Raw genomic sequence first — 26,830 nt, 5'->3', positions numbered from 1 at the left:
AATGTTTTGTTATTATGCACCAATATTAACAGCATATAAAAGATATCAGTTCAGCCAAACATTTACTCACCCCCAGACCTTCCAAAATGTTAATAATAATTATTATTATTTTTTTATCAGAACAGATTTGGAGAAATTTAGCATTATAAACAGCTGATAAAAACATGACAACGGTGGGAATTGTGGCTTATTGTGATGTTTTTGTCAGCTGTTTGGTTTCTCATTCTAACGGCACCCATTCACTGCAGAGGATCAACTGATGAGCAAGTGATGTAATGCTGAATTTATGTTCCAATAAAACAAATAAACCACCACCACCTCATCTATATCTTGTATGGCCTGAAGGGGAATAAATTGAGCAAAGAGTAACATGAAAATCTAAAAATATGATGAGACATTTTTTACTTCCATGGAACAGCGAAGGAAATCTAAGGCAGAACCTTGTGTTTTTGAGCAAACTATCCTTTTAAAAACTTGTAATGTAAAGTGTAATATTACTCTATCCTTAATTTTATTACTTTATATTTCCACATAGTTTTAAGCATTTGTGAAAACCACTGCACGGTTAACTGAATATCCTTTGTAAGACACTATGTTTGCAGATGTATTTAATATTGTCATACCTGTAACTGTCTTCCCTGCAGTGACTTACAAGCCGACTGGAACTCAAGTGTGCGGTCCCGACACGTCATGATAATGTTGCAGCGCCTCCTTCTCTAAATGATATCAGGACGTTTATGTGTGACAGTGAGTCTAAAGCAATCCGGCTGCTGTGAAACTCTCCGCTGGTGTCTTTATGAGGCCAAAGCAAACACTTCAGACTTCAGATGTTACCAAGAGCTTGGAAGACCTGACTGTTCTTCAGCAACTCCGCACATCATCTGAGGATCAAAGAATAATTTAATCAATCACCTGAACTTTGATTGTCATTGCTGAGGAGACTAAACAATGTTTTAGAAAGCATTTAGAAACTTAAAGGGACAGTTCAACCAAAAATTTTGTCATTTACTCATCCTCAAGCTGTTCAAAACCAGAATGAGTTTATTTCTTCTGTTGAGCACAAAATATTTTGAATATTTTGAAGAATTTTGGTAACCAAAAGAGTTGATGGTATCTATTGACTTCTTTAGTTTTCTATCCCCGCCATACTATGAAAGTCAATGGCTACCGTCAACATTTTGTTATTGTTTGGTTTTGGTAAATGATCCAAATACTCCTGTATTTGATAACAAAATATTAAAACAAATGGCTATAAATTATGCATTTACTTTTCCTATAACTGATTTTCAACCACTTGGCGTCAAATTCAAAACTAGGTACATGGCTGCTGTCTGTGAATCCAGATAAAATAAGCAACTTAGGTAAACACACTTGTCTGAATGACACTCCCACATCTGTTTATATACCGATCCCAACACCTCAGCTTACCCTTCTTTATAATATCAATAAGGAAACCCACTCTAGACAATGTCTACAAGTAAGCAGACCATCAGTCATCTGAGCAGAGAGGTGAACTGAACTCATGTTATCGGATTATAGGCCACCTAGAATATTCTGGCTTCACAGATAGACATTTAATAACACAAATCAATGAAGGGCAGCTCATTCTTCGCGAAGATATATTACAAGCTTTTACGTAACGTTACATGTTCTAAACACGAATTATATCCTTCAAGGTGTTAACAGGTTTGTTTACGTCTATATAGCGACTGAACCCGTCTCCAGTCCAGCAGTAACGTTACGCAGTTCTTTGGACGCTAATTGGCCTAAAACTCGACAATGTCTGACTTAATTTTAGCTATAAACACTCCAGATGGACCTTAAGCGCTAGCTAACACATTCCTGACATGGTTTATAATCGTTTACTCACGGTTACTGTATCATTTCGTCGTTTTTTCCAGTATTCCCGGCTTGTCGATATTACGGAGGTCGGGGTTTCACTTCCAGTCCTTACCACTTCCGGTGTGCGTAACGTCACTGCCACGTCCACGATTGCGCACGCGCACTGCCACTTTCCGAAAGCGTGACTTGTGACGCAGATAATACATTTTGTGCGATACGCCGCGGAATTAGGGTCTTGAAACGTGCATTTCTAATTGTATGTAATTTAAACATAACTAGAGTTTAGCTTTTACGTTTTCCAGTTAGTTTTTTTCCAGTAGGCCTATGCATTTATTTATTTATTTTTGTTTAAATGTTTTAAAGCACGATCACTCTTTTATGTTAAATCTAGTTTTAATTATCTTAAGCTGTCACTTACCAAAATTACTGTTTTGTAAACCAATTACCGGTAATTAATTAATGAAATTCACGGATTTATCTACTAATGCTTTTGATACTCCCAACCACGTGACATCTGTGTTTATTATTTATTAATTAATTGAAACTAAAATATTTTTTATTTAAAATAGGGCTGGAGCCATGGAAATAAATTTCATTTTAGTTTTAGTTGGTCCTATTATTATTGTTTTCTTTATTTAACAACAACAAAATAAATAACGATTTTTAAATGTAAAAAATATATTTTATAAATAAATTAATTTAAAATAAAAAAGGTTTTGGTTTTTGTTAAAGTGTAATTTTTGACGAATATTCGTGGTTTATAGACAATTTCTAAACTATTTTATTAGCAAATCTATTGCCTGCAACGTTTAAAACACCACAACACCAGCAGATGTCGCTAAAAGAATTGTAAAAAATCAAGAAACTGCACATGATGCCAATGAAACCACGAAATGAACATTTTGAATATGATTTTAAAGATTAAAAGACTACTCATGCACACTGACTAAAACATGTTGTTCCTAGTACTAACACCAAGCCAAATAACACTGGTCGAAACATAATTGTGATCCTTTCAAATAACAAAACACACTCATTTGTGTTTTATGACTGGGACAAAACTACTCTTATTTTCTATTCCCTAGCCCTATACCTAACCTCAAACCTTAGATTTTCATCAAAATATTTTGCATGATTCCTAATCCATTTGTAACAATTGGCTGATTACCAATTTCAGATAAAGTGAACACTTGGGTCTCCACAGTATAGGAAAACATTGACCTACACACACACACACACACACACACACACACATATTCTCAGCCATTCAACATGAAGCAGCATGTAACCTGTTTGATGTCCTCTCAGCATAAGAGCTTTTTGTGCTCCTTATCTCCTCTGTGTCAATCAGCAAACTCACTTTGAATCCAGCAAACCCTGTAACTTATCTCAGGATCTGCATTATTTTGGACTGAGATCGATGACACGGCTCTTTTCAGACAGGGTTCAATAGCATCAGTGTTCCCTCAGAGCAAAAAAAATCACATTGGAAAACCACTTTTAGTGGCCTAAATGTGAAGGTTTACATTTTTCTCTTACACGCTGACACATACACACACAAACAGGCAGCGCTCACACAATGTCGTCGTCTCTGCCAGATAACATCACAACGCACACATATTCATGTTGTCCAGATAGCATCCAGGCCTGCTAGAACACAGCTGCTTCAACAAAGAGACACAAGGAAAACACGACTGATGTTTTATCATTAGTGCCACTTTGGGCATCAACACACTCACACACGCAAGAGCAGGAAAACAACACAGGACTGTGTTTTTAGCTGGAAATGAAAAAAGAGGTGAGCCTGACAGAGGAAGAGGGCGGCCCTGGAAAATATCATTTCTATAATGCCTATAAGAAGACATGCAGGGAGGAAGGGAGAGAAAGAGGCACAGAAATGTATTCCATCTTCTGGACGGATGAGTCACTCTGCGTTTTCTCCCTCTCCCGTTTTTTCGTAATCTTGCAGGCGGGCTGCTAAATTTAGTCCTGGCACTGAGCCCTGACAGACAGGTAGGCCAGCATCAGACTCAAAATGAGTCTACACACACTCTGAACAAACACACATATATTTGGAAATGGCCAAGCACTGAATTTGGAGATAAAGCCATACAGGCACTGCTGCACACACACACACACACACACACACACACACATGACCTCGCTGCATCAAGCACAGTCATCAAACATGCTGTGAAATATTTATATGAGAACTCGGCTCTCCAGCATCTCGCTGCGTCTCGCTGCAGGTGATGCGCTGGAGAGGATGTTCTATTTTGATAATGTCACTGGAATCAAATGTCTGGCTCTCTATTAATAAAAAAAAATCCCATTTGAGAGTGTGATGACCAGATAGTGAATAAAAGCCACTCAGCATGATAAAATATGACCTTTACAAAACTGTCAGCAAGCACAGGCCAACAAAAACCCTTGTTTGAGTCTGTAATATGGCAGAACATGTTTAGATTTAGTCTAGATTTATGAATGGAGTCTCATAAAAACTTTAATTGTAAATTTTATTTATAAATGAAGCCTTTTAGGATTAATTTTGGTTAATTGTCATTACATTTAAAGAAATAATATTATTAATAATATTAATAATAAATAGAATGTACAATTTTATTGGTCAAAAAAAAATAGGCCTCGTTTTTAATTATGATGATTTTGGCCCACATAACCCACCAATTCAATATCTCAACAAATTAGAATATGGTGACATGCCAATCAGCTAATCAACTCAAAACACATGCAAAGGTTTCTTGAGCCTCCACAATGGTCTCACTAGGCTAAACAATCATGGGGAAGACTGCTAATCTGACAGTTGTGGGTAACAAGGAGGGTAAGCCACAAACATTAATTGCCAAAGAATGGCTGTTCACAGAGTGCTGTATCCAAGCATGTTAACAGAAGGTTGGTGGAAGGAAAAAGTGTGGAAGAAAAAGATGCACAATCAACTGAGAGAACCGCAGCTTTATGAGGATTATCAAGCAAAATCAATTCATGAATTTGAGTGAACTTCACAAGGAATGGACTGAGGCTGGGTTCAAGGCATCAAGAGCCACCACACACAGACGTGTCAAGGAATTTGCTGAACCACAGACAACGTCAGAGGCATCTTACCTGGTCTAAGGAGAAGAAGAACTGGATTTTTTGCCCAGTGGTCCAAATTCCTCTTTTCAGAAGAGAACAAGTTTTGTATTTCATTTGGAAACCAAGGTCCTTGAGTCTGAAGAAAGGGTGGAGAAGCTCATAGCCCAAGTTGCTTGAAGTCCAGTGTTAAGTTTCCACAGTCTGTGATGATTTGGGGTTCAATGTCATCTGCTGGTGTTGGTCCATTGTGTTTTTTGAAAACCAAAGTCACTCCACCTGTTTACCAAGAAAGTCTGTAGCACTTTATGCTTACTTCTGCTGACCAGCTTTTTGAAGATGCTGATTTCATTTTCCAGCAGGATTTGGCACCTGCACACACTGCCAAAAGCACCAAAAGTTGGTTAAATGACCATGGTGTTGGTGTGCTTGACTGGCCAGCAAACTCACCAGACCTGAACCCCATAGAGAATCTATGGAGTATTCTCAAGAGGAAAATGAGAAACAAGAGACCAAAAAATGCAGATGAGCTGAAGGCCACTGTCAAAGAAACCTGGGCTTCCAGACCACCTCAGCAGTGCCACAAACTGATCACCTCCATGCCACGCCGAATTGAGGCAGTAATTAAAGCAAAAGAAGCCCCTACCAAGTATTGAGTACATTAAATGAACATACTTTCCAGAAGGCCAACAATTTACTAAAAATGTTTTTTTATTCATTATTATTGTTCTTATGAAGGATTCTAATTTGTTGAGATTTGATGGGTTTTTGTTAAATATGAGCCAAAATCATCACAATTAAAAGAACCAAAGACTGAAACCACTTCAGTATGTGTGCACTGAATTTATTTAATACACGTTTCACAATTTGAGTTGAATTACTGAAATAAATGAACTTTTCCACGAAATTCTAATTTATTGAGATGCACCTGTATATAGTAGAAAAAAACACACAGAGAATGTTAAGGGTTATAAAAGCAGACTTCGTTTTCTTCAACTAAATTTTTTATAAATTTTTTATTTTATTTTATTTGAGCCAGACATTTCTTTGTGAGAAGGACTGATTCACAGGTAGCGCTGCATGTACTTTTAGCAGCATGTCTTAGCGGTATCACTCCTGTTAAAATCCTACAAAGACAGAATGAAGTCTCAGTGAATCATCAGACAGGAGATATCAGGTAAGGTTTGTGCTGATCCACAGGCACTGGGCAGGTGGCATTAGCATTCAGCAGTGTGTGTGTGTGTGTGTGTGTGAGCCAGTCTGACTCAGCAGCAGTCAAGCGAGAGGAGGGAGAGAGATAATATTATTTCTCACATCATTACGGTGCTGGCGGCCCTCTGCCTGAGACTCCCAGACCCAGGTGATAATTATCACAATGTTTGTCTTTCATTACCGTTAAACGGCAGGAAAAGAGAAGGGAAGGGGTGGATGACACAAAACAGGGAGGTTGAATTGAGAATAAAACAAAGACTAAAGCAAATATGTGCTTTCCCAACAGAAAACTGCTGTTACATTATCATGGTACATTGATGCTATCAGATACTAACACTACTTCGATTTTGTGTATAATATGGTGCTATATGATTACTATTCACATGTACCATGTTATTTACATCCAAGGTCAAGGTCTTCTTCAAATCATGTTACATGTCAATTTATAGAACATATATCCACAATATAGCCAATCTCACAACAACATGTCCAGGTCACATTTCATCACAAAATTTTTTAGGCCCAATAAGATTTTTTTTTGCATTGGGAACATTATTTTCATGACAAAAGACAATACAATAAACACTTCGATAATGCATTTATTTTATATGTAGCCCAATATATATTATATATATATAGAAATCTATATCTTTGTTTGCAATACAGTAATGAGATGCATAATGAAAATGATTTGAAATCTGACCCAGACATGTCTTTAACAAGTTTTATGAGACTCACCCAAAACTGTGGTCATTTTGCAAGTGACACTTCGGAATTACCAAATCATCACAAATCTATCTCAAAAATAAGACATTTCACTTTATTTATATTAATATATAGCACATTGCTTTATGGCTGTTGTGTGTTGTATATACTGAATGTGTGACCAGACCTACGTTTGAATTTATACACATTGTAGACAGAAAGCAGAGCAGATTATGTCTCTCTGTAACAAATATTATACACATGTTCACACACAGGAGAATTGGGCACAGATGGTATAGCAGCAATAACCATTATTAATTACGTTCAAACAAACACTCAAAGCTTATATCGTTTATAGACTGTGGTGCAGACTGGGTTCTGTTGGGTCCTGATCTACCTGGATACATATCGGACAGATATGGTTCTACGCACAAAATCTCGGAACAAAGCGACAGGATTCTGGAATTAACTTTACACAGAAGAGATCGGAAACACTGAAGTTCTGTCGGTAGGTACATTCATATGGTATGCATTTTGTGTACTTGTTTTATATATTTTCACGCTTTTATAATCTTACTGTGATAGTTACGTTAACTGTACAGACACAGAGGTAGTTGATACATGTTACTGTGGAGAGAGAGAGAGAGAGAGAGAGAGAAAACGCTACGTTTATAGCACAGGATATTTTACACGGAACATTTCACAGCGGCAATAGATTTGAAGGAAAGCCAGTCATCACAGACGAGGAAACAGGACAACATATTGACCAGTTCACACAGAGAAGACCTTAAAGTCAACATCAACTCAAAATCAACCCTATTTACTTTCATTTACACATCCCTGGTCTTATAGTACATGCATATCATTCTAAGGAAAACAATATTTGCATTCGCATCATACATTAAAAATAACTTTTAACTTTCCAGCTGATGTCACTTATACTACATGAACTATTGGATAATGCTAACCAATAGTCCAACAGCTATTTAGGCAAACTAACATTCAGGTTTAGCTCCATTTTGTTTTGGAACAGCACTTTTCACATTGTTGCACTGTTTTTTTCAGTGCAACATTCAACAAACTGCCAATGCATACAATTAATTGCCACCCTATATATCTTTTCTCACTGAAGACCAGTTTCATTAAAGCCACATAATATACTGCAGTAAAAAGGGTTGCTAATGAAATTTCATGTTGACTTTAACACAGATCATTAGTTTGGGAATGCTGACAACTCGTGGATATCTTATATCTCTGTAGATTGAAGAGTGAAAGGGTACTGAGGGATCCTAATAATTTACATTATTGCAGATAATGGCTAAACAAATAATCTGAGAAATCACTTAAAGTGAGTTCAGCCTTGCTTTTGGAATTCATATTTCATTCAATAATGCTACATATATGGTGGAAAGAAGTGTTTGGTTAAATGACCACCATAAAAAATTTTAAATAAAAAAGTGATTCTTTCATGTTCGCGGCTGATGGAAACTGACAATCCTCAACATTGACTGACAGCTACATTATCCGATCTGCGTGATTCTGAGGAAATCTGCCAAAAATACTGAATATTCTTGAATCATCAGCCGCAGCAGATAACTAAATGTCCCAAAAGAAACAGGGCAAAGCATAATACAAAATGCATTTCAATATAAAAAATAAATACATCATACTCCCAACGCTGTGAGATGATTAAGACACAAAACACAAACAGAATGAGCATTTCCCTTTTCCTAAAGACTTTCAGAGCATTTACTCATATTCAACACACGGCCGGCCACCCAGTCTGACGCTATAGGTTGGATTAACAGAGATACACAAAAGAAACATTCTTTAAAACAAAATGGACTACAATAACATTAGTATTCTTTACAAAATTAATAAGATAGATAAAATAAATTCTTCTTTCAGTATCAATACAGAAAAGCTTATATTTACCTGTTTGCATTTGTATGTGTACGCATGACTGTGTGTGTGTGTGTGTGTGTGTGGGTGTGGAGGGAGAAAGAATGAAAAAGCGACAGATGAAGTGAAAAGGGATAAAAAAAAGAGACAAAAAATGAGTGTGATCGGGGGTGTGGGAGAGAGAGACTTGTGTTTGGTGAGCACCAATGGAATATAGCCAGGTTTCTATACGATTGGCATTCCTCTCACTGGCTAGCCAGTGGGAAAAAGCTTTCAATTCCCAAAGGAAGGAACCGAACAAAAAGCAAATCAAACAAACACAAAAAAGACTCATTGATACAGTCTGTGAAGCCACATTATGGACTTATAGAGGCCAGGAATAAATTAGGATAGACGCACAGATCCTTATTATGCACAATTCAGACCACACAGACACCCGTCGATCCGTCTAATCGACCCATCCATCCATTTATCACACGAGGAGGGTCAGAAGGACACACCGGGGATGTTCTCAGGATGAGATACTCTGTTTGTGTAGCGAAACACTTGAGTTCTCTCAACACTGAAGGTCTGTCAACATCCATCCCATCAAAAACTCTCCACTTTAAGTAGTTTGGTAGAAAAAAAGGACTTCTTCCTTATTCAGATTTCCCTTTGAAAGTTCTCAGCACACTTGTCATCCTTAGCATCAGCCTAGCTGTGTGTCCATGCCTACATGAAGCTGAACAAAATCCCAAACTGGTTTTGGATAAAGCTCAATGGCGATACGCTTGACCCATTCAATGTCCATAATACAGTGTCAAATGGTTAAAGGTGGTCTGAAGTTTGGATCATAATGGCAAAAAGCTTCTATAGTAGGATCTTGTGATATTCCGTACACACACACGGTACAGAATGAATGAATATGGATCTAATACTGTCGTAATGGTGTGTGGGACATAGCCAGATGGGCCAGGGGGGTGGGTCTGTGGTTTGTTCTCAAATGCAAACTTTTTTTCTGCGTGAGACCCAAACTTCAGAGTCCATGACAAAAGAATAAGCAAACCTTTGACCTCCTTAAAGCTGTGCAAAGTTTGAGCGGTGGATTATACGGGTGGTTTGATTTCACTATTCGCTTTGGGTTTCACATCTGAAAGAGAATAAGAGATTACTCATGTTAAAAATACTGGTCAACACTTTACTTCAAGCCTTTCATAAACAATAGTAACCACAATGGTAATGCATTAAAATTGTTAAAATACAATTCAAAAGTTCAGGACTGGTAAAGTTTTAAATGTTTTTTAAAGAAATAATATATATATAAATACAGAAATACAGTCAATACTGTGTGTTTGTCAGATACTATCAAATATGTTTTGTCATGTTTAGTCTGTGTTTATGTATAAAGAACTGTGTGTGTGTGTGTGTGTGTGTGTGTGTGTTGCAAATGCTAACAAATGCATTTTCTTTTCTGCAGGTCACTGATTGAGAAACACTTCCTTGTGCAATAAACTTCCAAATGGAGGGCATGCCATTGTGTGTGAGGGTATATTTTTAGCACAATAAGCCACATTTGAATAAGTTATATATATATACATATATGTGTGTGTGTGTGTGTGTGAGTGTGTTTACCGGCAGCTGTGCTGGTTAAGTGTCTTCCCTCTTTTTGTACAGCTCACCTCCCTCAAACTGCACCTGCATTCACAAGAGGGAAGCTGTGATGTCATCCTGCGGGTGGGGCACGGTGGACACGCCTCTCCGGCAGGTGGTGGAGGGGCGGAGCTAGGCGGTAGAGTGGGAGGCGGAGGAGGAGGGGGTGTAGTTGGCACGAGAGTCCTGTTGGCACAAGAAGAGAAAAAAATCAGCTGTTGGTGTGAAATAAAGAGTCATGCAACATTCATGTGTCTTAAAGGAACAGTTGGACCAAACATAAACATTTCGTTATTATTTATTTTACATTAAAAAGTTACAAAATCTTTCAAAAAGCATGGATATGTACTAATATCCATCTTTTAGGAGTAAATACAGTACAAAGGTGAAATTTTTTGCATCTTTTTTTTCTGAGAGTGCAGTATGAGAATAAGTAAACTATGACACAATGTCATTTTTGGCAAACTATTCTTTGATTTCAGTTTCAAGTTGTGAAAACTGTAAAGAAGTCCTCAAGTCAGGAGGAATTTTAAAATAGTAGAAAAGACTCCAAGTAATTGAGTAACACAATTCTGATTATAATACTGGTTCTGACAAATCCGGCTCCAAGAGAATTATGTAAAACGGCTACAATGGACAAAGAGCACGTCGTTCTTGCAATCATTAACTTTGCAAAACCAGACCCAAGCCTGCATCTCCACATTAGGCTTGAAATTAAATTCAGTAGCAAGCACAAAAAGGCCCATAATGCATTCTGATCATGCAGAGCCCTGATCTTCTTTTTGGACGGCACGACAGATATACTCTGGATTGTGTCTGTGGATGTCAGTTCTTTGATGTCTCATTTGTGACATCTCTGATGGGATGGTGGGCTAATGGGGCTCTTTTTTTCCCTCTTCCCTTTTTTAACTAAACCAAAACTGGAGAGAAGTGTATGGGTGAGAGTTAATTAAGTAAGAAAATCAATCTTTGTGTGGAAGTGGTTTGAGAGGCTGAAGGGAGGCCGAGGAAAAGGGAGGGGCGTTCTGGCTGCCAAATTAGCCTGATTTCACACTTGCCACTGACTCCATCCATGGAGGAGTAGATGATGGATAGCAGGGAGGGAAAGTCAGTCCAAAAGAAGCGCCCTCCACTTGCCCTCACCAAAAACCAATGACGAAAATGCAAAAGTAGAAAAGGAAGTCTTTCCCTGACCAGAATTAATTAATTGTTGCCTGAGTAGAAGTCAATGTTGCATGCATAAACGTATGAAAAAGAGGGATTTCAAGGAAAATCTTCAGCTCTCATTGCCAAGAAGCTCATCTATGGGATTTATGTACATTTTTACTTCAAAATAGATTTTAATATTTAATAATATTGATGGTACTACATAAATAAAGGCAAGACAAAGATTAATTACTAAGCATATTGCTAAACTGCTTCTATTAAATGTCTTATCATTTGTGATTTTTACAATGACAAAAAGGTACCAAAATGTACCATGGTATTCTTTGAACCCATTTACCATGGTAAATAAATATGCTATTCCATACTGAAGTACATCTTAAAATTCAGGGGGGATTTCTTTTAATTTTTATTCATTATTATTTTTTACTTGTTTTCCAGTAAAAACAATCTGAAAATTAGATTCATTTGAGAAGTAAAAATAAGTACAATATCAATAACATCTCTTTTTTTCTTGTTTTAAGCATATCCCTCACTATATTTTGTTAGATGTGTGCTTAAACACAATTTGTCACTTAATAAAATTAACTCTGAAGATGTCCTAAGATTTTATGCAGTTTTGTTTCTCAAGTACATTTATCTTGTTTTAAGAACATTTTACTTAAAATTAAAAAATAATGAAAATTTTAACTAAAAATTAAAACAAAGTTATGTAACATGGACGTATTCTTTTGCAATAGGAAATAATGAACTTACGGCTTTTTCCCCATGTGTTTCTTTCGCTTTGGTTTCCCCCTTTGCCGCTTTTTACCTTTTCTTGCTGTCTGTAGGCCTTGCCTTAAAAATACAAAATGTAATCATTATTAAAAATAAATAGATAAATAATGTACAATATGATCATGACTCAGCTAAAATGTGTTTACACAAACATCTTATGTCAACATAAAAAGTATTAAACTGTATTTCACATTTTTAATTCAGAGATTTCATTCGGAGAGTCTCGAGATGCCTTTATCAAGTCTTAATTCTTGTGACTTTTTAGCCCTGGTCTCGGTGAGGCTCCTCAGGGGCCAGTGGCCTAATTAAGCAATAAAATGAATGTTCTGTTCCGTTTCCCAACAAAGGAGGGTTCTAGGTTCTGACTCCCTTCCAACAGTGCAAGACACACGCCAGCTGGACACACACACACACACACACACAAACTGTGAGACATTACAAATGCAGTGTTTCATGTCCTCTACAGACAGTCTTATGAGATCATTTCAAATCACATGTGCGACATAGATCTAATAAAACTTGGGTGCGACGTAGAATGTATGACGATGACACATATTGAATCACAATGAAAGTATTCGTTTCATGTTGGTTGTCTTTTGTCTGGGACAGCCCAAAATCATACATTGTATCCTGGGCATTACTAAGGTAAGGTATCTTTGTCTACATAAACATATTCTACTGACATGAACTCACTGGAAATTTTAACAAAACAAAAAAATCCACATTTAATGAACAGACTGACTGTCCTTTGGCAATAAAAGGGGAGAATTACTTGTAAAAACTGATTTCACAGCAAAGAGAAGTGTGAACATGAGGACCAATGCCAAGTTCACATACTACATCCTACTTAAATACATTTTTTATTAATTACTGCCTGCTCTCATCACAGTTCTAATGCCACTATTGGTTATAATTGGCATATATTATTGTTGGCATACACACTTGAACATGGCTCAATCTTGGAATGAAATGGTCAAAAATAGTGGTGCAAAAGTATCATTAGTTGTTTGAAAAATCTAAATATAAAACATCATCCCACACGGTTTGTGCAACAGACATGAATGATGCCTGAATGATGCCTCAAATCGTGTGGCTCCCTGAGGAGTGTGCAATTACTTTTCTAAGCAATCTGATTTGTGTTTTTTGTCAAGAGTGTCTTGGACAGGACTGTGAAAAAGATATTTAGAAAAAGCAGTAGCTGTTCTCTTGAACATTAGGGTCTGCCTAAACTAGTATCAGAGCTGAACAGACTGAACCACTTCTGCCTTTCACACACAATTAACTCACCATTCAACCATCTCCATGGAGTTGTGTGTGTGTGTGTGTGTGTGTGTGTGTGTGTGTGTGTGTGTGTGTGTGTGTGAGTGTGTCTGCAGTGTGGCAAAGGGAAAAGAGGGCAAATGGTGTTCATACTGCTGTTGAACCTTCACATCTCTCTCTCTCTCGCACACAAACAAACACAATTGAGCAATTTACCTTGTTGGCTCTGCATAAAGATTTGCTTTTAGCCTGTAGGGAAAAGACAGACAGTAAAAACAAAATGATAATGAAATTTACAATTAAAAAAGATCAAATATTATCACAGCATAGGAACATTTAAATGCTGTTATTATTGCTCATATCTTATCATTTTAAATAAACCCATAACAATAAGTATTCAACTCTGGGGGCTTAACTTGTTCTGTGCTGATAAAAAAAAGCGAGCATCAATTATTTCCACTCTGAGAGCAAGTGGTGCAACGCAAAAGCAACAAAACTACATGCATACATAAATCAAGTTATTTTAAGCACTTACAATGAGAACAAAATCTAGTTTTGCTGTGCTGCAAATTACATTGAATTTTGTGAGTAATATGATTATTTTACAAAAGGTTTTGCAATTTATAATGTCTTATTATTAATTAACAATTGTTAAACTAGTGCCTTCTATTAACTGTCGCAACACAAATTTGTAATAATAATAATATCCAAAACTTTACAGTGCAAAACAGACAACCTAACCCAAAATGGACTGATTTCTAAACTTTCCAAATGTTCTTTGCTTTTAGTGATTCTATCAGTTTTTCAAGAGAAGTTAAAGTAATTATTCACCCCAAATTTTTTAATTAGCTGAAAATGTTCTCACCTTCAGGCCATCCAAGATATAGATTTGTTTGTTTCTTCATTGGAACAGATTTGAAGAAAGCATTTGATTTAGCACTTGTTCACCAATACATCCTCTGCAGTCAATGGGTGCCATCATAATGGAGTCATAATTTATAAGCACAGCTTTTCATCTCACAAGATGATAATTGATGGACTGGAGTGGTGTGAATTACTTGTGGATTATTGTGATGTGTTTACCAAACAGTCTCTCATACTGATGGCACCTATGTGGACTGATTGGTGAGCAATTGATCAGATGTAATGCCAAATTACTCCAAATCTGTTGTGAGGCAAAAAAAAAAATTCATCTACATCTTGCTTGACCTGAGCATAAGTACATTTTCAACAAATTTTCATGCCCATGCCCATTGCTTATCTACGGCAAGCCCAGGGGGGATAAATGCATTACACACACACACACACACACACATAAAGAGCACCCGTACATCCAGAATTAGTGCATTATAACAGAATCAAATAAAGTCTGTTACATAAGTAGTACTTGATTGTGCATGTTAAAAAGGCCCACTGTAAATGCACTTTTAGTTTGAAGTCTTCTGGCGATCAGCCAGTGTTTGATTGCGCTGTCAACACAGCAACGTAAAGACGCTATGCTCCACCCATTTCCAGCAGGTGGTGGTGATTAGTGTCTTGTAGAAATAGACCCTCATGGAGTGGGTGAAAGAAAAGGGACAAGTTGCTTCATATTTACTTCAGCTCATGTTAACTGTGACTTTCAGATTTTTTTTATTCTGTTTGATTTATATTCATTGTTCAAAGGTACTTTGCTATTTGCTATTTGTTCATATATTCATGTGATTGTTGTAGCAAGTTTGTTTGCTACCTTGCATTGTATGAATTTACTGAGTTTAATGAATTTATTCTAATTTTGTTGTTATATGCTTGTTTCAGACCACACACACACACATACATTCATGGAAACAACAAAGTAACTGTTGGCACTTATGTGCTCAACAGTTCTTGAACTTTAATGTAATCATTGTGGAGGAAATAAAAGCATCAAAAGAGCTTTAAACTGCATCTTCATGTCTATGATCAGACATCTGTGGTGAACTAGTCACCCACTGGTAACTAGCTTAGTTCTACCAGTTTTCTTTAGTGCATATATATTAGTCACAAGATAATGGTTCTAGAATGTGAGAATGTAAACATTATGAGTTAAGAAAAATGTTTTATCGCATGATAACGTGAGCCTCAGACTGGACACAGTTAATGTTGACTGGTGGCCTGTGTGGTTGGTGTGGGTGTTTAAGTAACTCCAGGTTGGTCAACAGTGGTGAGTTCAGTTTGTACAGGGCAGATCTGTATTACAAAGAGAGGATAGAGAGGCGAGCGCATATAAATGCTCTTACCGAATGCTCAGCTCCACCCCTGGCCTTAATCCGAACCCCACAACCTCTGAAAAGGCTTTTGAGGATAACTTCACAATGAGCCGATAAAGAGCTGATGTTGACAGCTCGGCTACGCGCCAACAGAAGAGTGTTTTGGGGGTGACGACTTTCTGTGACTGGGTTCAGGAAGTACTCCATGGGGAGATGGGGTCATTCCCCATGTGACAAACAGGGTGGAAGTGCATTTGTGTGTGTGTGTGTGTGTGTGTGTGTGAGGGGTGATCTGAAAGTCAGATTGGGATTGGGATGTATGTGTGGGTGGGTTCACTTAGCCATTCTTATGGGAAAAAATTCCCCCTACAAGCCGGCAAAATTTGACCAAACCTTATTTTCAAGGGTAAAATGGTTTATAAATATAGTAAATCTTCTAATAATTATGCTTAATAACCTGACAATAAATAAAGTCATGTACAAATGCTGTGCTCTTTTATCATTCAATTCTTTTTTTATTATTTACAATTTCGCTCCATGTTTCAGTACCATTAAAAGTTTGGGGTCAGTAAGATTCTCTAAAATGTTTTGAAAGAAGTCTCTTACACTGAACAAGGCAACATTTATTTGATAAAATTATACAGTAAAAACGGTAATATTAAGAAATTTTAAAATAATGGTTTTCTGTATGTTTTAAAATGTAATTTATTCCTGTGATGCAAAGCTGAATTCTCTGCATTATTACTCCAGATAATGTTCTCTTGTTCTTTGCCAATTTTAAATTTCTGTTCAAATGCATAGTCTTCGATGTCGCATCACTGTTTTTTAGTGTTTGGCACCAAAAGCACAACGATTTTAGGGTGGTGCATCAAATTAAAAGTAGTTAAGCTTTTATCGTTCCATTTCATAGTGCTTTGTCTAGAATTTTCTAAACACAAGAGCATGTCATGTGAACTGCCCCTTAGGGTTTGAGAGAGTCTGTGATTCATAATAATTAATTATATTAAAACAAACCTAGTAAAAAATAAATATACTAAAATGTATTTAAAGTAAATTTATTTCATGCAATGTGTACAAATAAATTTCCATATTTATGTACTTAATAAAAATACCCTTCAATTATACATTAAGTATACTAAACTGGTGTACTCAAATTTGCTAAATTGGAACAACTAATTTTCTACTTGATGCACTTTTATTGGACTAAAAGTCCAACTAAAGATATACTGAAGTATATTTGATTGTGCTAAAGTGGAACTATGGTAAGTATACTTAAGGTACACTTTAAATATCATGCATTTAAAGACCAATATTATTCATAAGGTCAAAAAATCCTCGTTAACAGTGATATTAAAACACATTTTAGGCTTAATATTAAGAAATGGGCATTGTGCACAAGTGATACTCCAAATAAAGTTGAACAATACTTTTTATATCAAGTCTCGAGCGATATGTCAGTAAATATGTTAATATATTTGAACTATACTTAGTATGAGTTAAAGTTATTTTAAATGACTTTTTACTAGGGAATATAAGTCTATGATACGTTGCCTTTACTGACATTGCTAGGTCAGTTTGTGTGTATGTATGTTAGCATGTATCTCACCTGCACTCACACTGGTTATGTTCGATAAAAGGCAGCTGCACAAGTTCATGCTTCATGTATGAGGTCCTCATGAGCTGTGGAGTTCAACAGAGCAGGAGTCAGCATTTAAATGCATGCATACACACACACACACACACACACACACACACACACACACACACACACACACACACACACACACACACCACACACACACACACACAGACACACAGATGCACAATCTTTTCTGCATAGTAATGACTCCATCTTTTATCCCTCAATCTGTCTATATAGTACGTGACCAGGATCCAACCTGATCCATTACACTAGAGACTTCATCATCCCACACTGAATATTTATGACTAACTCATGCTGTGTGTCCTCTGTGTGTGTCTTTCTGGATGTTTTATTCACCATACTAAGCCATGTCTTTTGAGATCTTGCATTATATGGGGTATGTTTGTGTGTGGAGGTACTTTGCCCCTAAAAATCTGTCATTACTGACATATACATGTAAGTGAGTGTGAAATATGAGTGTTGCATACCACCACATTAAGCATGTGAATGTAAAATAGTACATGTATGTGTGAAAGGTTTCTAGGAGTGTTTCTGTGAGTGGTAAAATGGAGAGAATTTTACTGTACATTAACCTCTCAAAAGTAGGGATATGCCGGTATCAAATTTTCATGCTGCGATTAATTGCTAATGCTTTTATCACTGTATAAGGTATTATCATGATACTGACATTTAGTTTCAAGAAAGTGGCCATAATACAGTATAACAGGTTTTGATAACTTTTTTCTTATAACAAAAATAACTGGGTATTTAAATACAATAAGGCAATACAGAAAATATATATAAAGTTAAACGTTATTAAAGTGCACAGATTAAAGTGCAAAAGAACCATAAAGACCAATAGGTATCACTTTACAATAGGACCTCATTAGTTAACCTTAATTAATGCATTAACTTTCACAATGAGCAATAGCTACATTTGCTACCAAAGATTTTAATCTTTGTTAAAAACATAGTCTCAGTCCATGTTAGCTCATTAAATAACACAGTTGCAACTATTTTAACAATGTGTCATTAAATATTTGAATGCCTAAGATTAATGAATGTTCAGAAGAATTTTTAATTGTCAGTCTATGTTAACTAATGAATTAACTAATGTTAACTAATGAAGCCCTAATGTAAAGTGTGAACGAAAAATAAAGAATCAAAACACTTTCAAGCAATATCTAGGGCATGTTGTAGTCCAGATTAAAATGTAAAAAAAAAACTTAGCAAATTAATAGCCTATTAAGCCTAAGGGCCCTATTTTAACGATCTAAACGCAAAGTGTGAAGCACACGGCGCAGGTGCATTTAGGGTGTGTCCAAATCCACTTTTTTAATGACGTAAAAATGGTTGGCTTGCCCGGGCGCATGATCTAAACGGGTTGTCCCTATTCTCTTAATGAGTAATGGGTGTTTTTTGGGCGTAACGTGCAATAAACCAATCAATGTCTCATCTTCCATTCCCTTTAAGAGCCAGTTGCGCTCGTGCCATGGCGGATTTGCTATTTACACGGCGGAATTTGGCAAGCGCAAAGACAGAAAGCGTCTCCGAGATGAAACGGAGCTGCTCGGGTGCGAGCAAATAGATAGCCTAATTCTGATACATGCGATGACTATCCATTATGTAGGCATTTTTATATATATAGTTAATTAGCCTACAAAAAAATCTTATGCATTGCAATCCTTTAATTTTTAATATTTGGCATGTTTGTGTGCCCTGTGTTTAATAAGCAGCGTGTACGCTCTTTAGATAACAAAGAAAAAACATTGCGCCAGACTTTAGACCAGGTTTGAGCTGGTCTATGGCACAGTCTATTTTCAGCTCCTTAAAATAGCAATGCTCCAAGAATGCGCCTGAATACACCTCTCACACTTTTTTAGACCAACATGCCAATGGGCACAAAAATGAGGCGTGGCCTAAACGACGTGGCGCTGGATGGGAAAATGCGAACGGCGCCGGACTGAAACTAGCAAAAACCCTTGCCCTTGCCAAAACATTGTGCCAGGTGTATGATAGGGCCCTAAATATTTAGCGCTGTGATGAACACCATAGCAAATCCACAAACCTGAATGGCTATTTAAATCTATTTAAATATGTTTAAGAAAGTAGAGCAGCTGCTTTATTTATGGAGTTTCCAGGGTAACGGCTGCATTTTCTGCAGTTTAGCACCATCTGCTGTCAGAGAGTGAATGTGCTTTCATTCAGCCCGTCTCTCACGTGTTCCCCCATGTGCTTCTCATGCCTGCTTGTTTACATCAGAGCGCACACACATCTTTCAAGCAGCATACAGCGGTGTTGTGCATTTTGACCAGTTGATGGAAAAAGTATTCTTAAAATGCATCCCACATTCTGAATAATTGTAATGCATAATTATTCATGATATTTAGAAGTGCCCAAGATAACAATATCATGCATATGCATTACCATGATATATCGTATTACTGCATACTGGCACGTCTTCTCAAAAGTTTGGTGTCTGTAAGATTTTAGAGGACATTGCTTTTACAATATGAAGCAGCTCAGTTGTTTTTAACATTGATAATAAGAAATGTTTCCTAAGCAGCAAATCAACATATAAGAATGATTCTGAAGGATCATGTGACACTTAAAACTGGAGTAATGGCTGCAGGATATTCAAATTTGCATCACAGGTATAAATTCTATTTTAAGTAATGTTAAAATAGAAAAGAGTTATTTTAAATTGTAATAATATTTCACAGTAGTAGTGTTTTTTGTCTGTTTTTTTTTTAATCGAATAAATTCAGCCTCTGTGAGCATAAGAGATTTCAGAAACATAAAAAAAAAATTCTTACCAACCCCAAACTTTTTTTTAACAATGGTGTATGCAATGATATACAGATGTCCCAAAAAAGTATTTGGACAATTCAGTCACATTTTTACTATTGCTTTAGATAACTAAATATCAAAACAAATGGCATTTATTAATAGAAAAAGATACTGGATATCGAATGTTCATGGAGCATAATCAATGTGAGGAACTGCACCTGTGCGAACTCTGCATTAAGTGCACTGGATTGTGTGTGTATGTACCTCCATTACAAGTGTGTGTGTTTGTGATGGCACACACTCCAGTGCCTCATCTGAGCAGCAGCCTCCACAGCGGCGCAGCGTTACACACGACGGCAGGAAGAGGTGATGTGTCTCCCAAGGAAACTCCCGCCAAACTTCCACCAGTGTCTCTCTGGGATGACATCCGCTTCTCTGATACACATCCAACCACCTCACCACTGAGAGAGAGAATAAAGGAATAACACTGAGAAAGAAAACCCTTGTCTCTTTGTAGAATGTTCCGAGTTCAGCACAGAATCTGTGACATCCTATTGAACAATCTTTACATTGATGCATTCTGGAAGGTTAATTAGACAACCTGCCTCATCTTTAATTGATAACAACATTATACATGTATGTATATAAATAGATTCTACATTATACATACATTTATAAAAGTCATAAATATTGATGCAAGGATCTAAATTATTGGTGCAATATCTGTTAGATGTGTTATCAACAGAATTCCTGTAGGATGATTTTTGTCAGTGTAAAAAATCTGTGCCTGGTTGTCTGTAAAACATTACATGGTGCAAAATGTTTTTAAGTGATTCTCTTGCACCATTCTCATGTGAACATGTATAAAGCTGTGCTGCTGCTTTAATATATTTCATGAAATAATCATTTTTTATGATTCTTCTTTTGATTTCTTGATTTAATTAGATTCAGTGCATCCTTGCTGAATTAAAGGATTTTATTTAAAACAAAAAGAAAATTTCCCAAACTTTTACTGTAGGCGAATTTATTGGTGCAATGTAATGACATAATAGCTCCCAAAGAGATATTCTGCCATGAGCACTGAGGACCAGAATGAGTCGTTTTATTATATATTATATAACCTAACTAAATCAGTAATGCACCTATGATAATAAGATAACAAAAGAAAGCAAGGCTCAATACCTTCTCCAGATTTATGGCTCTCTGTTGGCATCCAGTGGTCTGACTAGAGGAAAGGACACAGACAAAACGTCAGACACAACATTCAGCAAAGACAATAACAAAAGCACACACTCTTTATGGTGCCATGAAGAGCTGATTCAAGTCAACATAATGCTGAAAACATTTTCTCATAATGCATTTCTAGTGTTTATTTGTGCCAGAGCAGCATAAAGGTGTATGTTAGCACATGTTCACAAACACGCCCCTCATTCTGGAACAAGGTCACCGCTGAGGGAGAAAGCAGACTTTGCACTGCAGTGCAAACAACACACACATACATGGCTTGCTTGCACCATGTCTGACTGCTTACTGTGTGGGTAGTTTATCTAAGCATGCATGACAATCTTATTATAAGTGATTTTACACTGATATAGGCCAGCACATTCAGTGTATTCCGTGTGTTTCTGTGCATTTATTCTATAATGATGACATCAAATAAATGTAATGCAATTTAGAGCAATAATAATCAGAAAACAGGCAGATCATTGCATGGTAGTGATGTGTGGAGAGGCATCTGCTGATTCTGTGTTGCAATATGAGGGTTCAGTCAGTCAATTCCTCATCTACCTCCTGCCTCGGTGCCATTGTGAAATACAGCAGCCAGCTCAGAGCTGGCAAGGCGACTGGCACACACACACTTTCACACACATATTAACATTCACTTTGTCTCTCTGAAATGCACACACTGAAAATCACAGCAATGCCAGGTTTTTTTGCAGCAGCAGTTGGCTGGATTTGGCTGCATCAGCCCTTTCTTTCTAAGAGCCTTTGAGTTTGAGTACCAATCATCAGCTCGGCTGCCTCGCTCTCCCACAATCCCCTCCACCTGCGGCCCATGGGTCAGTCTGGCATCTGTGAATGGACTCGAGATTTAAGAACTGAGGTGTTCAAAATGAACAGCAGGTATCAGGCACTGCTATTGCTGATCCAAGTCTGAGACCACATGGAAAATGTTTTTTTTTATTTAAACCTGAAATTAAACAGAATGTTTAAGTAATTCAAGAATTACAACTAGAGAAAAAATATGATGTAAAATTCTGGACCTCGCTGAAAAAATACAAAATAAAAATTGGTGTAGTTTTAATACTTTGAAACTATTTTCACCCAGAAATTGCTAGTAACACATAAATGGAAAGAAACACACTCAGAAAGACTGAGATAATATTTTTTAAATATATACTCCAGTAATCCTTGTTTAATTTACTTCAAACTATCTTCCAGAAATCATTTTTTACAATGTCACACATAACCAATTTCTGACACTAAGCATGATAAATTCTTTCTACAAAAGGTTTTTTCTTCTGCTGAAACACAAGATGCTCTTTGAATGATCTCAAATCATGCCGGAGAACACGATCATCAGGTTTTGTGACCATCATGTCAGTTATAGTACTGCAGTCACTAAAGCAAAAAGAGACAAACTGAATATTATTATGTTCTGAAATTCACCTATATTGTTTAATACCCACTCAAAAAAACTAAGCAGATGTATTTCACTAGTGGTCTCAGACTGCACTGCACATGCTGGATTGCATACAGAAAATGCTAGACATCAGCATCAGTGTCGTGGTTTTCCCGCACATTTGGACTATTTTGAAAATGCAATTTGTGGTAAAGTTTTTTTGGCCTATGTTTTTATAAACCGCAGTTGCAAATTTTTTTTCTGTAGACAAAGAACAATGCAGATAAATATTTTTAGTATTATACTATGTTTTACTATCTTTACTTCATGTGTTTTGATCCTTTTAATGAATATATGCCAACCTAAGGACCTCAAGTATAAAGAGAAATTACGGGCGGCATGTTTGATGTCACCTCACAATCTAGAGATTATGTGAGCTTTGCCCACATCAGGAATTGGATTTTAAAGGCGGGTTAACTGAGTTTGGCATTATGGATGCTCGTGTGAAGACAGAACAAGAGTGTCTGCAGGAATAAGAGCGAATGAAAAGAAAATGCTATTGTGGGCTATTAATAATGGTCCTGAGTTTGGAAGAAAATATTGAGTTAATTGAGTACAAACTCCAATGGGTTACAAGAAATGAAAAAGTAAAAGTACAGCATGTAAAAACAAATTTATCGACATAGCATTTTATGGATGTATATGGCAGTGTATCACATTGTGACAGTGTTATTCATTTTTGTTACTCACATTTTAAAGGGATACTCCACCCCAAAATTATATTTTTGTCATTAACCACTCACCCCCATGTCGTTCCAAACCCGTAAAAGCTTTGTTCGTCTTCGGAACACAATTTAGGATATTTTGGATGAAAACCAGGAGGCATTGTACACAAAGAAAATAATGACTTTATTTGACAATTCCTCTCCTCTGCTTCTCTCCACTTCACCGTAGCGCCATTTTGGAGATTATGAGCTGAAGGCAGGTAGCATGCCTTTTTCAGAGTCAGCCGTTCCACAAGTTTGCTCTGTTTTCTTTCAAATCAAAGTGTAAATATACATTAAAAACATATCCTGTGGCTCCGCTGACTCAGAAGAGCGTATACTGCCTGCGTTCATAATCTTCAAAATGGCACTGCAGTGATATGGAGAGAAACAGAGGAGACGAACTGATTAATGACAACATTTTCAATTTGGGGTGGAACCTCCCTTTAAGGAATAAGGAGAAAAAACTGCTGAAAATTAAAAGATAAAAATGTAAAGGAAGAATTCAAAGTACCAAAATAATTCCCTTGTTATTGGCTACTCTTTGTAGCTACTTGTGAAACTTACTAGCAATGTCTGAGTGAAAACTATTGAAGTCAATTTTCCTTTTGGGTGAGTTTTAAATCGGCTTTGGGCATTACAATTGTCTGGGATCTGGCAACCCTGATCACTGCCCACCTAGCTGTGCAAGTGACAGAGAAAACCTAAAGGTCACAAGGTTAGAATTCTGAAAACCATGCCATACCTTACCATGAATTTGAGGGGCGCTTACACCAAGACTGGCAGCATGCAATGTAATGCAATGCAACAGTCGGAAGGTTTACATTTCACAGCATCTTCAGCATCATCAAATTAAATATACTAGAGCCAAACTGCAGTCTAAAATAAATAAACCAAGTTTCGGCTAAACACGACAAGACAAACGATGAGGGGAGCTGCATCATTACGAAGACTTATGATATGCATCCATAAAGCAGAGCTCCGGTCACACGTACACCGGACCACATACCGCTGCGCTTGCGAATAACGGAGATGCGCAATTCAGTGCATTATGCTATCCTGCCTACTATATCATCTCGCGACGCTATTGGTGCTAACAATATGTGTCGTATGCTGGCCTGATGGCTGTAATGTTGACAAAAGCTTGTTTAAGTGAAGATAAAGAAAAGACGTGCGTCACTGTCTATCCTTCTGAGACCCAGCCAAAAAAAAAAGTAGTACACAAACATACTACAATACATGTATATTAATTAAATATCTAAACCTATTAAAATGCTTAAAAACGATTAAAATGATTTTTAATAAGCACATATAATTTTCACCCAAAAATACATAAAAATAAGCATATTAAATATTTAATTCATATAGATTTTTTTTAATCTTTAAATATTATAGCATTATATTATATTGATATACTATTAATGCATCACATTGTATTAATTTTAGGATACAGGCCACACCCCCATGATGTGCTCTTTGACTTTGACACCCTCAGCTCGCTTTAATGTGTTCTCAGACAACGCTAAACATAAAACATATGTCTACTGATAACTTAATAGGTGGCTTTTATCAAAGCATTACATCTTTAAAAGCAGCACCTTTCCCATCCTGCCAAACGTCAATGACCGTCAGGTTATTTCAACACATAAAATGCCCAGAAGAGTGTTGTGCATTAACTCAGCTCTATAAAGTGCATTTTACAAGCAACATTGTGGAATTAAAAGATACTTATCAAGTGTGTGATAAAAAAAAACAGCCAGACCAGAGTAGCTTAATTAATTAAATTTAAGCTTAAAGACATTATATATATAATGAAGACTAAACGCTTTAAAATAAGTAGGTTAGGAGCACTGCAATGCTACTGTCTAATATTTTAAATAACAAATATATCATAATTATTATAACTATAATTTAAAACATGTTCTTACCGGTGTTTTGGCACATTGTGTTGATATTCTGGTAAGTGAGACGAACTGAAACATCCCCAGAATAACTCTCAGCTTGATCCCCATTGTTTGAGTTCACCAAGAAAAGTCAGAAATAGTTGTGTAAATAATATATAGCAGGTCCAACGTCCAGTCCTTACTGCAGTTATTTCTCTATGAATGATTATTCCACTTTCACATCCGAATCCAACATCTTTAATTCAAGCAATGACAATTTACTCAGTAGATTCTCAAAAAACAAGGCAATTGTCATCCCTGTCATGGCTTAACGAGAAAAAAAAAGACAAAAATGAAATATCTTAAGTTTTAAAGTAGGTAAATGAACCAATAGACAACACAGACTAGTTGAGTTTAAAATCAGGCTTCTGAGAGGCTCAAGATGGTCGTAGGGCGTATTTATTATAAATAGCTAGCTACAATAAATCCCAATATATGTTATTTTACAGGAGAGTTTTCCATGCATTCCGCGCATTTCATTTATACCGGCTCCCTCGCAGCAAAATTCCCGGTGGCACTTGAGTACGTCCTTGTGGTCCAGAGAAATATATCCGGTACAAATAAATATATCCTCAAGAATCGATGTTATGAGCCTCCTGAAGGTCTCTGTGTCTCCCGTCTGGCATTTCAGACACGCTTTGTGCAGCACATCCCGTGCTACTGTTGGTCACCAGAGAAATCGTGCCCACCAGAACCCATGATGACGCTTTGCTTGTCAGACACAAGATCTTTGAATTAAAATGTTCGACATATAAATAATCTACACTGTCAACATGCGCAATATAAAGCACATGCGCATATAGGGAATAAGAATGAGAGAAATGGACCTTGATATGGTTAAGGTCGTTTTCTCCAGTCTCTTATTTGCCCTTCAGGACTCACACGCTCCGCAACTCTCTGCGCGCGTCACCGTCGCGCTCGTGGAACTTTTCTTTTTTTCCTCCTGACGCGCAGACTTTGCTCGCGCGCAGGACAGCACAGGTGTAATGCTCGCGCATTGCGAGGTGGGCAATTATTAACCGACTGCCCCTGTCTATTTTGAGTGCTTTTCCCTGTCAGGGTGTTTTGGGTTCTTTTTTAAAGGAAGCTTGCATTTTGCAAATAATTTATCCTTTACAAACAGACAGGATGGTAATTATGAAACGACTAGTTTCGTTTCTGGATGTGGCTTGATTGATATATAGCGGAGGTAAACAGTTAAAAGGAGTTAAATCTGTCTCCTGAGAAGGTCTAGCTACCTAGTGTAGGCCGGTTGATTCCGT

The 26,830-nt window shown here is 36.8% G+C and overlaps 2 protein-coding genes across 4 annotated transcripts in view; both read right to left on the bottom strand.

Annotated features, from left to right (window-relative positions):
* stx5a (syntaxin 5A) overlaps nucleotides 1-2,021 on the bottom strand; it is a 168,918-nt gene extending 166,897 nt beyond the window's left edge. For 2 of the 3 annotated variants that reach the window (XR_009424556.1, XM_059516206.1), the window contains exons 1-2: nucleotides 1,871-2,021; nucleotides 624-881 (exon numbers count right to left, since the gene is read on the bottom strand). Coding sequence is in view for 2 of the 3 variants with exons in the window: in XM_059516206.1 (XP_059372189.1) it covers nucleotides 624-692 (69 nt within the window). In the remaining variant the exon portion in view is untranslated. Of the gene's footprint in view, nucleotides 1-623; nucleotides 882-1,646 lie in introns of all 3 variants that reach the window. The other variant, XM_059516207.1, reaches the window with a different exon arrangement.
* Nucleotides 2,022-7,902: 5,881 nt separating this feature from the next.
* vegfba (vascular endothelial growth factor Ba) lies at nucleotides 7,903-26,586 on the bottom strand. Its single transcript, XM_059516189.1, has 8 exons — nucleotides 25,554-26,586; nucleotides 21,421-21,463; nucleotides 20,503-20,699; nucleotides 17,413-17,486; nucleotides 13,795-13,827; nucleotides 12,298-12,378; nucleotides 10,360-10,563; nucleotides 7,903-9,877 (listed from the first exon to the last, which is right to left on the bottom strand). Exons 1-8 carry the CDS (start codon nucleotides 25,635-25,637, stop codon nucleotides 9,856-9,858), a joined length of 738 nt encoding a protein of 245 aa, XP_059372172.1. The 5' UTR covers nucleotides 25,638-26,586; the 3' UTR covers nucleotides 7,903-9,855.
* Between the last annotated feature and the right edge of the window lie 244 nt (nucleotides 26,587-26,830).

Source organism: Carassius carassius, chromosome 29 (assembly GCF_963082965.1).
Source record: "Carassius carassius chromosome 29, fCarCar2.1, whole genome shotgun sequence".
Lineage (NCBI taxonomy): Eukaryota > Metazoa > Chordata > Actinopteri > Cypriniformes > Cyprinidae > Carassius > Carassius carassius.
Note: the sequence above shows the minus strand (reverse complement) of the source record. Positions and strands in the feature narration are given on the sequence as shown.